This window comes from Melitaea cinxia, chromosome 9 (genome assembly GCF_905220565.1).
Source record: "Melitaea cinxia chromosome 9, ilMelCinx1.1, whole genome shotgun sequence".
NCBI lineage: Eukaryota > Metazoa > Arthropoda > Insecta > Lepidoptera > Nymphalidae > Melitaea > Melitaea cinxia.
Window position 1 is genome coordinate 744,277 of NC_059402.1, and position 16,739 is coordinate 761,015.

Consider the following 16,739-nt stretch of genomic DNA (forward strand, 5'->3'; position numbering starts at 1 on the left):
ACTCTCGCTTGGCAACTCCCATTTAAAGTAAGAGGTCTGACACGAAGTCCTTTTTTCGAAGGGACAGCCTGTCTCCCTGAAGGCTTCATAGCATCAATGTTGCTGTGGACGGAGTGTGATCTGAAACATTAAGGCTGGAGTTCCTCAAGGCTCAGTGCCCTCACCAGAACTATTTATTCTGCTTATTAACGATATGTTGCAAACCAGCAATCTTATTCACTAGCCAGTTAATATAACTCTGGTAGAAGTGAGGAACAGATTACAATTTACGTCTGATATCGAGACCTTGGAGCAGGTCTCCGAATAAAGCAGACGTAGTTTTGTCCAATTTAAACCCTTGTAGACGCTTTATACGCCGCGTTGACGCAACGGTTACAGCCATGGATTGTACCTGTTGCTCTGGCGGTTGCGGGTTCGATCTCCACACATGACAAACCTTTGTATTGGCCATACAGGTGTTTGCCGTGGTCTGGGTGTTTGTGCAGTCCTTGTGGGTCTCCCCACCGTGCCTCGGAGAGCACGTTAAGCCCTCGGTCCCGGTTGTTATCATGTACACCTGATAGCGATCGATACGTTACATATTAGGGAATATATCCGCCAACCCGCATTGGAGCAGCGTGGTGGATTAAGCTCTAATCCTTCTCCTATATAGAGAAAGAGGTCATGCCCAGTAGTGGGATATTACAGGCTGAAGCGTAGACGCTTTATACGCGTTTCTCCTGAAGAAGACCCCTTGTATTGTAGTGCAAAGTTTTTAAAAAGTTTTATTGAACGTTGAAAAAAGCATAAGGATCCTTGGGGCTGATAACAAACGAAGTACAATACTGGGATCACTTGAAGAGCGGAGCTAGTGGCTGTGACAGCTCCTTTAATGGGATGAATAAATGTTAAATTACCTCTCAAAAACAATATGTCATATATGTATAAATGAGAATTTACTCAAAAAAAATTTAACTATATTTCTATGCTTCCAGTAATTGAAGATTAAACATACAAAATTCGAATATAATATAAAATTTGCAGTACTATTAACTTCATGTAAACTTAAAACTCTTGACTTTGAAGATCAGAACCGGATCTGTCAACTTGTTAAAAGCTCATTAATTATCTCTGACTCAAAAGAAATAGTCACATATTTATAGAGTTGTCACTCCCAAGGGCGACCTGACGTGACAAGGTCTCCACTTTAAAGTTTTTCAACTCTAAGCTAATATTATACCGCATCAGATGTATCACATCTATTACAGAACTAATGTAGCACTTTTAAAATTATATTTTTAAACGTTTAATAAGTATTGTCAGAGAAAAAGTTTCTTCTTCTTCTTCTTCTTCTTTTTTTTGCCTCTGATATAGATTTGGTGTGTAATAATAATACTGATGAATATTATCATAATTTACTTTGTTCAACATTGTAACTAAATGGGAATTGTTTGTATTATATTCTAGCTTAAAGTGTTATATTTAATAACCTTTGATATTGGACCTAATCAAAGGTGAATTCAAAAAAGCCTTACTACTTCTTTTTTCATTCACTCATTCATTTTTATTGGGATCCTTTCACATTATCTAATAAAGCATTGAACGTACGTTAAAGAAGCCCAATCAAATGTATTTTATATACCTACTATTGACTAGGTGATACACTCGATTTTACCTGTATTTTCTCCGCTTTCGTAACTCAATAATTTATAAAACTTGTGATTTTCTCTACAAAGCAAAGTTTCTGACTTAATTTTTTTTCCAGTTTAGGTATCTCAATTAACATTTTTTTTTTTTTTTGAATATCATATCAAAAATTGACCGCTCCAGCGGGGTTCGAACCCGCGTCTCCGACGTACCGTGTCGGCGCTCTAGCCAATTAACGTCGGAGACGCGGGTTCGAACCCCGCTGGAGCGGTCAATTTTTGATATGATATTCAAAAAAATGTTTAGAATTCCTAATGTGGGTAACACAAAAATAAAATCTTAGATATTTTTTTTTTTTGTTTTTCTCGCCTCTGCCTTCACTTTTTTCATGTATCTGTATTTCTCGCAGGAGACGGTTCAAAGCAGCGGCGGTAAGCTAAACAGCCGCCACATTGAGGAGTTCGACATCGACCAGTGCTGGGACGAGCGCGTCTTGCGCAAACTCGTGAGTTATTTAGAACCTTTTAACTCTGTGATCAGAGCCCATTTCATCCGCTGCTGCTAGAGTATCCAATAGATAATAGTTTATGGTACTTTTTTACACCATAAAATCATACTTTATCTGGCAGATACTTCTATGCCCAATCTGTGATACTAAAAATTGTATGATAGTTTATTAGTTAAGATGAAAGAAACCTGTATCACCTTCTTCTGATAGAACCTGAGAGGTAGAGTATCAGTAACTGCTAAAAAGACCATTAGGGTCGTCTATTTTCTATCACTGTACTGTGTGGCTACGGTACTAAAGAATACAGCCACCCCCTCTCTTCCCGTGGGTGTCGTAAGAGGCGACTAAGGGATAACACAGTTCCGCTACCACCTTGGAACTTAAAAAGCCGACCGATGGCGGGATAACCATCCAACTGCTGGCTTTGAAATACACAGGCCGAAGACGGGCAGCAGCGTCTTCGGTGCGACAAAGCCAGTACTGCGGTCACCAACCCACCTGCCCAGCGTGGTGACTATGGGCAAAACACATTTTTGGCGTAAACTTGTGGAGGCCTATGTCCAGCAGTGGACTGTATAGGCTGTAATGATGATTTTCTATCAAGGATTATATATTTGAAAGTTGTCTCGTCATGTCATGTCAAAGGTAAGTGTAATGTCACCGTGTGATATGTGACATATCTTTTTTATAAGCCTTAAATACGATGTACTTTCAAAGCATTACAAATTTAATACTTATTGTTTTCTAATGTTTACGCGAATTTTACTCATTTAATAAAACACTTTTTTCGGATTTTATCGCGGTTTATTGTTAACTTTTGATTCCCGACGTTTCGGATACTTTACAGCAACCATGGTCACGGGAGGACAGTTCTCAGTCACAGAAAAAAGTGTTTTATTAAAATTTAATACTTTCGTGATTAAAGTATACAACATTATATAAGAACTTTTTAAACGTAACAAAAGCGCTCATGCGCGTATTGACAATTAATTTCATTTAACCGTTAGTCACAGAAGCTTAATAGACATGTCAACAGGCAACACCGTGACTTAACCGCAGATATCCGTCCAATCATATGAAATTACTTCTTGCAAATACGACGTTCTTGAATTACAAATTTATAGTGACCGACTTTTTTAATTACTGTACTTATATATTGATTTATAATTAAAGTTATGTAGAGTGCATTAATAAGATATTATAAATAGGTCATATAATAAGTATAAGTACTTTTAGGCGGGAACGAAACAAGAGACAACGAATTTTCGAACGAATGAAAATCCCCTGTACAGGAAACATTTTTTTTTATGTCACTAACGCCGAGTTGCACGAAAAGAAATTAAAATTTAAGTAGTGATTAAACTAATTTAATCGCAAGAATTGTATGAAATTCTTGTGATTAAATTAGTTTAATCTCTACTTAAATTTTAATTTTGTTTCGTGCAACTCAGCATTAGTCGGCAAATAAGCGTACGGCTCACCTGATGGTAAACGATTACCGTAGCTTATAGACGCCTGCAACACCAGAAGCATCGCAAGCGCGTTACCGACCCAATCCCCAATCCCTCCAGGAGCTCTGGTCACCTTACTCACCAACAGGAACACAATACTGCGTGAAAACAGTATTATTTAACTGTGGTCTTGTGTAAGGTCGAGGTACTACCCCAGTCGGGCTGCTCCTCAGTTCATTTTACATTTCAAATTATAGTAGTCATAAGAACTGTTTTCAAAACGAGCAGAAAAATATATCGTTTATATATTATAATTTATGTGCGGTTCATCTAAGTAGATTCAATGGCGTATTGTTATGTCAATAAAACTGTAATACGCATTTAAATGATTTACTCAAAAGAACGATACAATGGCAGACCTTCTCGTATTAGAAATTTGGTTTTCAATTTTACTAACTATTAAATAATCATTCAATATTCGTCATTGAGTAAGTGCAAAGATACCCAAACTCACTTTCATTATCGATCGCCGAATCACAAGCAGTGAAAACTCGGCCCGATCCACAAGTCATCGTGACAGACAAATCAGTTATGTATCATATGACACGTCAAGATTTATTTATTTGTTATGACATGTTTAACTTATTTGCGAACCTTTTAATTGTTTCGCTTATCTCTAAGAGAGAAGCTCTCACTTTGAAACTTACGCAGTAACTTAATATGTAATAGTGTTTTCTCGCTAACGAAAAAAACCAACTTGAATTTACATCGACGAGTAATACGAGGTAGTCGAAAAAATAATCAATTAAATGCGCATTATTAGGGATAGCTCAAAAGTACTTGTCAGATCTCAATTAAATTTCAATGGGCCCACATAACACGCACACTTTCGATTAAAAATTTTTTTATCGAAATCGGTCTACTCAGTCAAAAGTTCTGAGGTACATACATAATAAATACATTTGCATTGAGAACCTCCTTTTTTTGAAGTCGGTTACAAAGACACAAAGTAGATTGACCGGTACGATAGATTTGTAATTTGTATGTATGTCGTAAACTGTTTATAATTATCATATCATATTTATTAATACGCTAAGGTATAGATGTTCGCCTCCCTTTTTAGAAAAATTCTCAAAAATACTCCACATAAATTATATATCATTTTATAGGTAATTGTTTGCTCTACCGGCATCAACAACTAAAAAAAAAAATATTATTGCTTTTGTTTTTGTAAATAAATTAATTATTAAAATTATATATATGGCGGCTTTAATTTTGAAACAACGTCAACATGATTGACAATTATTATACTTATTTAGTGCGAATTATTCGCGCGGGTATAGCTAGTTGAAAATAATTCCCGTAGAAAGTAAATTATCACAAATCATTTCTGTTTAGTACTAACTGTGTAATAAATGATTTCAATATCGTTTTCAATTAGAAATTTAATGAAACATGACTGAGTTACCGTTTAAGTACTTTGTCGATTTATGATTTAATTGAATCCTTGTTAAACCAGCTCGACGAGAGATATAAGTCGGTATTAGCATGGACGTGAAATTAATTGACGCTTGATCGGTGTAAATCTTTTAAATTGATAATTTACGTCTTAAAATAAAACCAAGAGGCTCACGTATCGTTTTTAATTATTTCACGTTATCAAAATCAGAAATTACTCTATTCAAATGAATTTCAAAAATCATTTTTGGATCTTCATTTAAAAAATTGGAATTATATTTGTTTTCAATAAATTAATTAGATTTAAAATATTCAATTATACTTAACCACAGAAGAGAAGAATTGGCAAGAAACTCCGCTGTTACTCTTTATAAAAAAAAGTATATACATAAAGTATTGAATCCTGTCTCGAGATGATTGTAGTAGTTTTTTTCTAATATTTAACATAGATAATACACAGAGACAAAATACAGATTAAATAATGTAGGTATATACTTTTTTTATAAATAGAAAGTCAAAATAAACTAGTTCCGTTTCGGTATGTAGTAAATATAAGTTATTGTATAAAGAAAATCAAAGATTAAATTTATAGATGTGTGTAGTATAATACGCTAAATATTCTGTAATTATTTTAAGTGTATATAATTTTAAAACATAATTGTATTGAATAGAGAGGAAGTAATTAAGTTGTGTTGCTCTAGTTTTAAATACATTTCACAAATTATGTGGATCCGCGTACGCAACTTATGTATTTATTGAGTAAAAACCTTTTTTTACTATTTTTTTAAATGAGGAACGTTAAAAAAAAGTTTTAGTCTTTGATCAGCGTCCATTTAAACAGATGTGTGTTCTGTTAAAAATGCAAATTATTCTTAAATAGATAATTTACATTAAAAACGTTTTATTATTTTAATTTTTTAATTGTTTTATCACTTTTTTTTTAAAGATCTGTCCAATTATCCCTAACATATTTTTGTTCACATTTAAACGATAATAATAAAAGAAATCATTACGTATACATTAAACCAAGTAAAACTACCGTAAATAGTGCATTACAAATGATCACAACGACAATAGATTCAGGCCATTGTTGATTCCGGTTTCCGGGGCTGACCACTTCCGCCTGACGGGGAGTGATTGCGAGAACCGCACAAATTACTGCACAAGTTAATCTCATAGAAAATTTTCTAAAAACATTGTATTATTAGCTACTGACAGTTTTCATCTCAATCTTGGTTTTATTAATAAAAAAATAAATAAAAATAAAAACTCAAAAAGTGATAAGCAATACACTTCAATTAGATCTCCTTAAACTCGATTATATAACCAAAAAAAAAAAACGAAAAATTAATTTATCAATACTAAACATCAATTTTTAAAGCCCAATCTAATCCAAAATTAAATAAAGATTAATAAAAAGTACACGCAAAGTTTTAAAAATCCCGTGTAAAGCCGCAGGATTTATTAGCTTTAAGAGAAACTGTCTGCAAATACAAAAAGAAATCACCTCTCATTACCATAGAGCCTCTACCGCTAGACGCAGTACAACAAACTGTTCACTTCATATTTCATTGTGGACCGATGAGTGGACGTACCGACAACATTTATTGCGCGTTGTTTTGATATAAAAAAAAAATTACTTAATTGTAATTTTAAAAATTGTTACTGTCTTTAGTGATAAATTTCAAATTATTTTTAAATAAGTAAAACTAAATTTGATTTTGTATTGTGCGAACTTAATTATTGTTTTGTAAAATGTTAACCACAGCACGGGTGAGTTTTTTCTTTTTTTTTATAACTTACTAATATGCTTGTAATAATTTAAGTTATAAAAAATATTCCACCACCCCTCCGGTGTAGCGTGTGCCGTATGTTGATACTTAACGTTAAAAATGTCCTACAAAATTCATCTTAACATAAGGTACATTACTAATTTAGGTAAACTCGATGTTATCCAGTAACTTAACTTAGTCAAAATTGAACAAAATTATGAAATATCCAAAACACAAATATTTATAAAATATATGCTTCTAAAAAAATCTCGCCCTGACCCAATTGTTATACTCATGTTTTAAAAAAGTTATCGAGATTAAAAAAAAATAACCAGCAAATCACTTCGTGACGTGACGCCAAAAATATATGTTGTATTTTTATCTCCAAAAATAAAAGACCATACCATACCATATTTCATACACTTACGGGATAGAACTTTCGATTAGGAATCAATCAGAAAAACGTATGAGTCATTTATCTTTTTAGCGGACGTCCAAAAAGGAGGAGGTTCTCAATTCGATTTTACCTTTTTTTGTTTAACATACACCACAGAACTTTTTACTGGGTGAACCGATTTAGATGATTTTTTTAAATCGAAAAGTAGTGCATGCCATGTGATCCCGTTTAAATTTAATTGAGATCTAAGAAGTACTTTTCGAGCTATACTAATGCGTATTTACATGACTATTTTTTCGTCGACCTACGTTGTATCGTATAACTTTTCATTGGGTATTCCGATTTTGATGATTCTTGTTTTAACCAAAGGATGTACCTTGTTTTTTAGTCTCATTTAAATTTGATTTAGAACTAATAACTACTTTTTAAGTAATCTTTGATAACGCGAATTCACTTGACTATATTTTCGTCTACCTAAGTTGTATTACTTATCGATGTTATTGATGTCAGTTTTTTTTTTCGTTTGCGAGCAAAAACAATTATTTTGTACCAATCTAAATGATTTTCCTTTCACTGCTTTACCTACTCGTTATATTATGTTAAAGCTATTGTAAAAAAGTATATTAAATAGTATTTATATATGACGTATTAAACCTTTTTTACTTAGCGGTAGAAAAGAAATGATATTTTTTCGATAGCAAAAGTAATGGACCATTTGAAATAGTTTTTATCTAGACCTAAGCGTACTTCAAATCTTGCACATAAGTCTAATATTTGCCTAGGTAGTTTAGATTTTAATCTAACTTCAATCGAAGTATTAGAACGTAATAAAAATTTACTTAGATTTGCAGCTGCATTCAACGAATAGAAATTGAAATTATTTATATTGACCACGCAACACATTAGTGTTCCAATCTTGGCAAGTTTATTGTCATATTTATTTAATGATACACACACTGCCGCTACAAATCATGACATCTTATTTTATGATAGCTATTATTTCATCTTAATTCGCACTTAGAGATATTAAGATTTAAATAAATTGGGAAAAAATTATTTTAAACTTCATATTACATAAATAAAGTAATGTATTTCATTATTTTAATAGTTTCATTAAATGCTGTGTGGCTACGGCACTAAAGAATTTAGCCACCCCTTCTCTTCCCGTGGGTGTCGTAAGAGGCGACTAAGGGATAACAAGGTTCCACAACCACCTTGGAACTTAAGAAGCCGACCGATGGCGGGATAACCATCCAACTGCTGGCTTTGAAATACACAGGCCGAAGACGGGTAGCAGCGTCTTCGGTGCGACAAAGCCAGTCCTGCGGTCACCAACCCGCCTGCCCAGCGTGGTGACTATGGCAAAACACATGAGTTCACGTTATTTTTGGCGTAAACTTGTGGAGGCCTATGTCCAGCAGTGGACCGTATAGGCTGTAATGTATGTATGTATGTATGTTTCATTAAATGGCTTCAATAAATCTTTTCAAAGGTGCGTTTAATGAATTTATTATTTTACGTTGTGTAATAATAATAAAAAAATACGTAAAAATTTGGATTATCCGTACAACAGGAAGCGGTAGATATTAATAGAACTTATGATGTTCTCGCTAATTATACACTACGCAGTAATTAAAAATCTTACTTCTTTCATTAATTATAATAATTTGATTCTTTGCTTCGGATTCGAGTAAGTATTATTTCCAAGAAACTGAAAAAGAATTTGTTTCTACTTTTTTGTTACTTTCGAAAATTCCACTCAATAATTAACATCGTAAATGTGTACTTGTATGAAATTATTTATTAAACTATTATAAAATAAATTTTCATTTATGTTTTCTAGTTGGACGAGTGCACGGACTACGATCAGCGGCGCCGACTGCGCTCGCGCATCCGCACACTCATGGCTGAACAAGAAGGTTCGACATTGCTATGAAATATCTTGCATTTTCTAACATCTTATTACAAAATAACTACAAATTATTTTTGTTCTGACTCTAGCATGTGCGAGCGCCGTGACTGACGCCCTGGCAGCGGCCGGAGAGACGGTCGAAACGGAGGAGCAGTCCGGAGAGCGCGGTGAGTCTCTTCTCCTACCGCTGCTGCAGGGCCTGCTGCAGGGCGGCGGGCAGCGCTTGCTGGCCGGCCTCGGCGCCGCCTCCCATGACGTCGTGGCCGATGTACGGCGCTCGCTGCAACGCCTGCGTCTCGCACTCGCCCCCCCCAATGACCATCCTCAAGCTCGAGCCCTACTCGCTTTAGCCGACAGACTCGAGGACGCTCTGGATGCCGCCGATAGGCTCGACGGATGTAAACGAAAGCCGCGACGCCGCAGTCGTACGCTAAGACATACTGTCGGTGTTACTCGAGAGGAACTCGAGGAAGCGCGGCGAATGGTCGACAGAGATCAATTGTTACCAGAGGCAGCAAAACCTATAACTCCACCGACATCCTCCACGGTATCAACGGCACCTAGTATTGAGGAAACATCGACTCCTGAGAGGAAACAAAGTATAGATGATCAGGTCAGTTATCATAATGCCGTTGAATCACGACAAAAAACCGCTCCTCAAGTACATAACGCTAGCTACGACCCCACGCCTATAATAAACAGAGATGCTTGTGTCGTTGAAAGACGAGCTCCTCAACCCAGAAAACCGGAGTTCTTTAGACATTCTATAGCGGATACAGCTCACCAAGACCTTTCGAAGAGTGCCGCTGAACGCTGGAATTCTGAAACAAAAAGTAGTATTATGGCCATTGCAAATAAATTTGATACCAAAGTGCAAAAAGAAACACTCGCCCCGATTAGAAGAGCACCTATCAGTAGACCAACTGTCACGATACAACAAAAAAATGAAGAAGATTTGAGGAGAAGTTCTTATTATAGACCTCCACCACCTGGGTACAATTTCGCAGCTCCACCGCCCGCAGACGATATGTCAAAACCACTCAATCGATTTAATAATAATAGTAAACGTAATCGTATGAAACGTGCAAATACTATAGACATCGGTAGACCTCTTGGTGGATATAAAATCGATAGTGATACAGAGGATGAAAATACTAATAATCAAGCTCCAAAGGTTCCGGAATTCCAACCACAAACAGAAAATGATAGAAAGTTCCTAGCATTCATACAGAAAAATCAAGATAATCGCAACACTAGTTCCGTTGGACAAGCTAATTGGAGCAATCGGTTCGGTAACATTAAAAATGCATTCGAAAATCGCGAGAAGGAAGAAAATAATAGATCTTCTAGTGCCTCTTCAGCCAAAAGATTTTGGCAAACTACAAATGATACTTCTCACTCACTTGCACCGCGGCCACGAAAATTCTTAGCTGACATTACACCTGAAATAGTAAAACCACCGTGGGTATCCCAACGTAGGGACTCCTTACGAAACCAATTTCCAGCGCCAGCGCAAATATCTAAACAATTAAACAGCACCCCCGCGACACAGCCACAAAATAAACAAATCGTAAAGCCTTTCGTTGCGAAACCAATACCAGTCAATCAATTTTCTCATGCACCAATGTCTGCATTCAAGCCCCCACAAAAAATTTTATCACCTACATCAGCTCCACCAAACGTGTGGATTCCTCCATCTTCGAGCGTTCCTGTTTCACCGTCTGTCGATAACCCGACAATTGCCCCAAAAATTTTAAATTCTCTAAGCCCCATTTCATCTACACCTCCATCTCGCACAGCGCCCAATTTTGACCAATCTAGAAAATCTTTGGGATCGACTGTATCAAAATTTGAAAATGACAAATTTGAATCACAGCCATCAGTGCCCAAACAATATGGCTACCACCAGCCCACGGCTCCGACTCACGTACGCACACAAGCTCAAAACTATCCAATTAAACCAATACCGAGTCAAAATGAATTGGCAGCCCCTGAATTAGTCAAAAAATTAGACGAATCCAAAAACGTTCTAAGTCCAGAACCCTATGTACCAAAAGTAGATGCGCGGCAGCTCCAAATTGAATTTTATGAAAGACAAATTAGAGAAAAAAACCGACGAGAAGCATCAAATGAGCGTCGCGATATTCCAGTTCACAAACCGCCTGCTCCCCCGGCACCCGTTTATACAATAGTCGATTATACGCCTCAAAACGGCACCGCTACATTTGTGCCTCTACAACAGACGCCCGATATAGAAAAGGCGAAAGCTCACAAAGTGGATTATCTGCCGGATGTTGTTATGAATGAAACAAACAATTATAATTATTCTTCATCACCAAAAACACGTGTAGCACCCGCCAGTCCATCGAAACCGCCATCAAAGATACCTCAAAAGCAACAGAATGGAGTCGCCCATGTGAACCACTGCGACGATGGAACGGCAACAGAACACGACAGTGTCGTGACACGCGTGATGCGCGGTCCGGTGCGAGGCGCCGCCACCATCACGGCGGGCGTCCGCACCCGCGGCGCCGCTGACAGCCTGCGGGGGGTGCTCGACAAAATCTCCACCCCGAAACATGAGGTCATCTCGCAAATCGAAAGAAAGAAACGCGACATGGCACGAAACCAGGTACGGCAGCCGGCCCCGCCTTCTATTCGCCCCGGCCTCTCTCCCCCGCACGCCCCCTCACCGCCCCGCCCGAACCAAGCATTCGAATACGAGGGATATCCTCGCTCCCCAGCTGGCCTGCGAAGTCCCGCGCTCGCCGCATCTCGCGAATCGGTTTTCTCTAGCGAGTCGCCCGGCAGTCGCGACTCGAGCCCCGGCACCGCTCTAGCTCGCTCCGGATCCTGGCACCGATTCGGAGAGTTCGGTCCGAAGGCAGCCTCGCCGCGAAAAGTTGTCGCACGCACGAAGTCGATGCACCTTCTAGCCGTTCCGAAATTATTTGAAGGCGGAATCGCCAACGAGGAGCTCCCGGAGAAAAAGCGGACAGTCGAGGCGTACTTCACCGGGCGAGCGACGTCCACTCGCACCAGTAGTCAACAAACCGCGCACTCACCGGGTCGCGGGCGCCCGGCGCGGCCCTCGCAGCCGCAGGCCTTCGCCCTCGGCCGCAGCCGGACGATGCCGACCGTGTCCGAGCTGCAGTTCCTGGACGAGAGCAACGCCGACGACGCGTTCGAGGACCTCGTGTCGGCGCTCGCGTAGCTCAGACATTCCACTAGTAGGAGAGGGACACGAGCGAGACGCGCGTGAGTCGTGTGTGTGTGGGCTGCCTGCCGCTTGTGTCGCGTCGCATGTCCCCGCGCGCCCCGCCCCGCCCCGCCCTCGCCCCGCCCCCGCGCCTCACGTCGATGTACATATTGAAGCATACGTTACTCATTTCACCGAATCCCTTAACAGTGTTATTTTGACTAATAGCTTTTAAGTATTATTTGTACTGTCTTGCTGTTGTTTTCGAAGTGTTCCGATTTCATTGTTAACTCTGTCGTAAACGTCGGATCGTGTTCTCACAGTCTTCTTCCATTTACAGAGGAAGAGGAAGTAACGACGGTAACATCGAGCGCGAGGAGGGACTCGTCAGAAAAAACAGTTAGCAGTACCACAACTACTAAAACTTCAAAAGGTATTTAATTCTATGCGTAATTATATAAAATATAAATCAGTTTTCGTAGTTATTTCATTATAAAGTTTGATTTCAATATTGTTTCATTCTAATAGTGATCGAGAGTATGACTCGACCGGCGCCAAAACCCGTGTCGCCGTTCGCGAAGTTCCGTCAACTCGAAAAACAGAACTCTACTAACAGTCCCAAGTAAGTTATTGACATTTTATTTCAACACGTACATTAAACCGTATCCAAAACACACTCTGACTATATAAACAAACATGATACATAGATCGTAAATCAAAAATATATTATTTACATCTGTTGCTATGACGGTCAGTGCGAAATATTTATAATCGTATACTTTGCTTGATAATTTATTTAATGAAACGTATTTATTTATTTTGGCAGCCATAACAGAGGATGCGAATAAAGTTTAGGTAATAGTTAATATTTAAATAGACGATATAGTAACAAGTAGGTATAAACGCTTTTCTGTAAAAGTTAGAAGCATCATAGCATCGCTTATCTAAGTACTAACGGAGCGCCCCAATTTTCATACCATCATGCTCCGTGAGTACTTAGCCTTCATTATGCATTTTAAATTTCCACATTCATTATTCAGAGATCCGCCGGTCGACAATCGTTTAATAGATACATATAAGCACGTTACATCAATACAAATGTATATAACAGTGCGTTCACCGCCATAACTGACAGCACAGCGCGTCGCACTCGATTGTGAGAACGCACAGTATCTAATACGACTTGATTCCTCTAAATACCGCGACGGACTAACCGAGCCGAGTAATGAGAATGCGTTGAGGCCTTCGACCCGTTGGATACGTAACGCCACGCACAGCAACTAGCTCCAACATTGCGTGTCTCCCATCTAAAAGGGAATGGGGGGGGGACTCGGTGGAAGCGAGGTACATCGACTGCGCTTCGGCGATACGTACTCGATAGGATGTCTAACTTGAGGCCCCGGTTGTAGCTCGCCCAAGAGCCCGCAGAGCCCGGGCTCTCCGTCGCAGCCTTACTTCAAGTTCACGGACCCCGCGCTGCAAGCCAGCGCCGTCACTATTAAAGAGCGTTTGCTGCAGTGGTGTCGCGACAAGACCCGGGATTACGAGGTACACTTCACACTCCGCCCGCCCCCACCCTCGACACCCCGCTGCGGATAACGCACGATATACTCACACTTAAATTAATATTCAATATTACCACCGTGTATTCGAATTGGCATCGATACGTAACGGGGTTTCAGTACGGATGTCGATGAGCCGATGCGCATTTGTTTGCTAACGAGTGCAGAATAGCAAAACTAAGTGGTTCCTGGTGGACGTAAGATGCGCATCGGCCCATCGGGAGCGTGCGGGTGTACCGATGGAGTCGCCGACACGTCGCATGAGGAGCCGCTGTATAGGAGCAAATCACCACGCCACTCATACACTTCACGCTTATTTGAATGCTTTATTACGCTGTTCTGTATATATCGCTCACTATATAATTGACTATATATATGATGTATATACTATGACCAAATTGTATCACTTTGGTTACGACACATGTACATGTACCTAACGGAAATGTAACGGAAACTAAATCATTCAATAATAAAACCATCATGTAAAAGGTATTTTTCAATAAAACAGTGATTGAAGTGTTTTTACGGTAACAATAAAAGACTAACAAGCGTAAATGTGAGAAATGACAGGATTCATAGAGGCTGGGTGTTAAAATTACCAGGTTTTATGTAAGCCTCGATACAACGGGCTGATTTTTTTGTACAGTGCATGATTTGTGTGGTTTTGTGTGTAAAGAGATGGCAGTTTTAGATTAATCTTTGAACAATTTGCCATCTTTTCCCCATTCCAACAAACAAGTTAATGGCAAAAAATGGCAGTTCATCAAAGCGTATACAGTAACTAAAATTTTGTTTGTAATTCGTGTTATCCTAAAAAAAATGGTGCCTTAACTTTTGCCAATTCCCAAGTCCAATATAGAGAGAGATAGAGATTGTAGGACCCCTACTTGCCATTAAGGCAGCTGCTACAATTGTTTTGATCATATTTAAAAACTTTAATTTGAAAGGTTTTTCTAATAGAAGTGTTAATAATGCAGTGTTGCTATTTTAACATTAACTCAAAATAATTATTGATTTATTTTGTCTAACTTGAGTAACACCATCAGAAGAGATTAGAAGGGCATAATTCACTACCGATATCTTGCCTTCTCAAATGTCCCTAAATCTATTTAGAAGATTTGCCTTGTCACGTTAGGCTGATGGTTGTATCAACTGTACAAATTGCACATATCATGTGTAAATTTGAGTCTGAAGATCTGTACACGTTCGCAATGGTACAAAGCGCAATGTCGTGTGTAGAATGTGAAGCTGGAGAACTTCTCGACGAGCTGGGCGGACGGGCTCGCGTTCTGCGCGCTGCTGCACCACTTCCTGCCCGACGCCTTCGACTACTCCGCGCTCTCGGCCGACCGGCGCCGGCACAACTTCACGCTCGCCTTCAAAGTTGCCGAGTGAGACCATACGCTGTGTAATATCCAGTAGAGCTTTAGACATTGGACCATTCGGCTGGAACTTTTAGATTTTTTTTTTATGTCACTAGGGCTCACCTGATGGTAAGCGATTACCGTAGCTTATAGACACCTGCAACACCAGAAGCATCGCAAGCGCGTTGCCGACCCAATCCCCAATCCCCCCAGGAGCTCTGGTCACCTTACTCACCAACAGGAACATAATACTGCTTGAAAACAGTATTATTTAGCTGCGGTCTTCTGTAAGGTCGAGGTACTACCCCAGTCGGGCTGCTCCATATTTTGAGCAGGAAATTCCTGCTGTGCCCTACCTCAGATGACTCTAGGACCAAAGTCTTCCAAAGTTGGGATCAATGTGATGTTAAATTTATCACAGTTGTAACATTAACGAATGAAGTATAATGCGCGTCACGGTTCTTTATTGAACTGTGATAAAAGATTTATGAGTAAATAAATAATATTTTAGTAGATTTTCACACAAAGATCTGTGAATATTCTCATCACAATTCATGTGTAGTTTTAAAGTATAGTTTGGGACCCAATATAATCCATACTGTAGACAGTGCTGTAGATACACTCCTAAGTTCAACAGTAGTAACTCTTCTAACCACAACCTTCATTGTCAAATTATAGCACTAAATAGTAGAACCTTATTTTAGAAAAATATAGCATAGTTAATGGTACAGAAGTTTTTCTATATCGAACTATGACTGTTCCAGTGAGAAGGCGGGCATCTACCCCCTCCTGGACGTGGACGACATGGTGGCGATGCGCAAGCCCGACTGGAAGTGCGTGTTCACGTACGTGCAGTCCATCTACCGCCGGTTCAAGGACGAGCGCTGACGCCCCGCCCCAACCCCGCCCCGCCCCCTCGCCCCGGCCGCCCCGTGTCTCGGCGCCGGGGTGGGGCATCGTCCGGGAGCGTAGAGTAGTTGAACGTTAAGTCACAAATGTATCGCGGAAGATTTGAGTCCAAAGAGCGTCTGTTGTTGATATTGCTTGTTCGTGTTTATGTTTGCCAGATGTTTACCCGCGGCGTCCGCCCGACTCGCCGTTTCTCCGAGCGCCGTCTCGTACAGAGTCCTCCTATTTATTGTAATCTCGAGATGTATGTGATTTCTTTATATTAGATCGTAAGTTTGACTAACAGTTATATTTCGAGCGTTTATCTAGGTAATAGTATTTCTGATATTGTATTATCGCCACCCGACGCGCTATGACGAGGATCTCCTTAACTTATTTACCTACATAAGCGAGATGCATCCTCGCGGCCGTGTCGTTATGAAACTGTAATCCTAACATTTAAATTGTTTAATTTTTTACAATACGACGTATTAATTTTATAACCGCTTGGAAATAATCTAATGTCTAATGATTCTTTGAATATTATAATTTATAATTAATTTATATGGATACAATGAAATAAATATTATTAACATTTTTTT

General features: G+C 39.1%; 2 protein-coding genes across 2 annotated transcripts; both read left to right on the forward strand.

The window, feature by feature from the left end:
- Positions 1–1,980: 1,980 nt before the first annotated feature.
- Positions 1,981–12,702, forward strand: LOC123656664 (serine/arginine repetitive matrix protein 1-like). Its single transcript, XM_045592327.1, has 4 exons — positions 1,981–2,131; positions 9,056–9,131; positions 9,214–12,382; positions 12,664–12,702. Exons 1-3 carry the CDS (start codon positions 2,015–2,017, stop codon positions 12,336–12,338), a joined length of 3,318 nt encoding a protein of 1,105 aa, XP_045448283.1. The 5' UTR covers positions 1,981–2,014; the 3' UTR covers positions 12,339–12,382; positions 12,664–12,702.
- LOC123656533 (smoothelin-like protein 2) lies at positions 12,428–16,739 on the forward strand. Its single transcript, XM_045592201.1, has 5 exons — positions 12,428–12,486; positions 12,647–12,756; positions 13,720–13,871; positions 15,125–15,276; positions 16,014–16,739. The coding sequence occupies exons 1-5, from the start codon at positions 12,428–12,430 to the stop codon at positions 16,135–16,137; spliced, it is 597 nt and encodes a 198-aa protein (XP_045448157.1). The 3' UTR covers positions 16,138–16,739.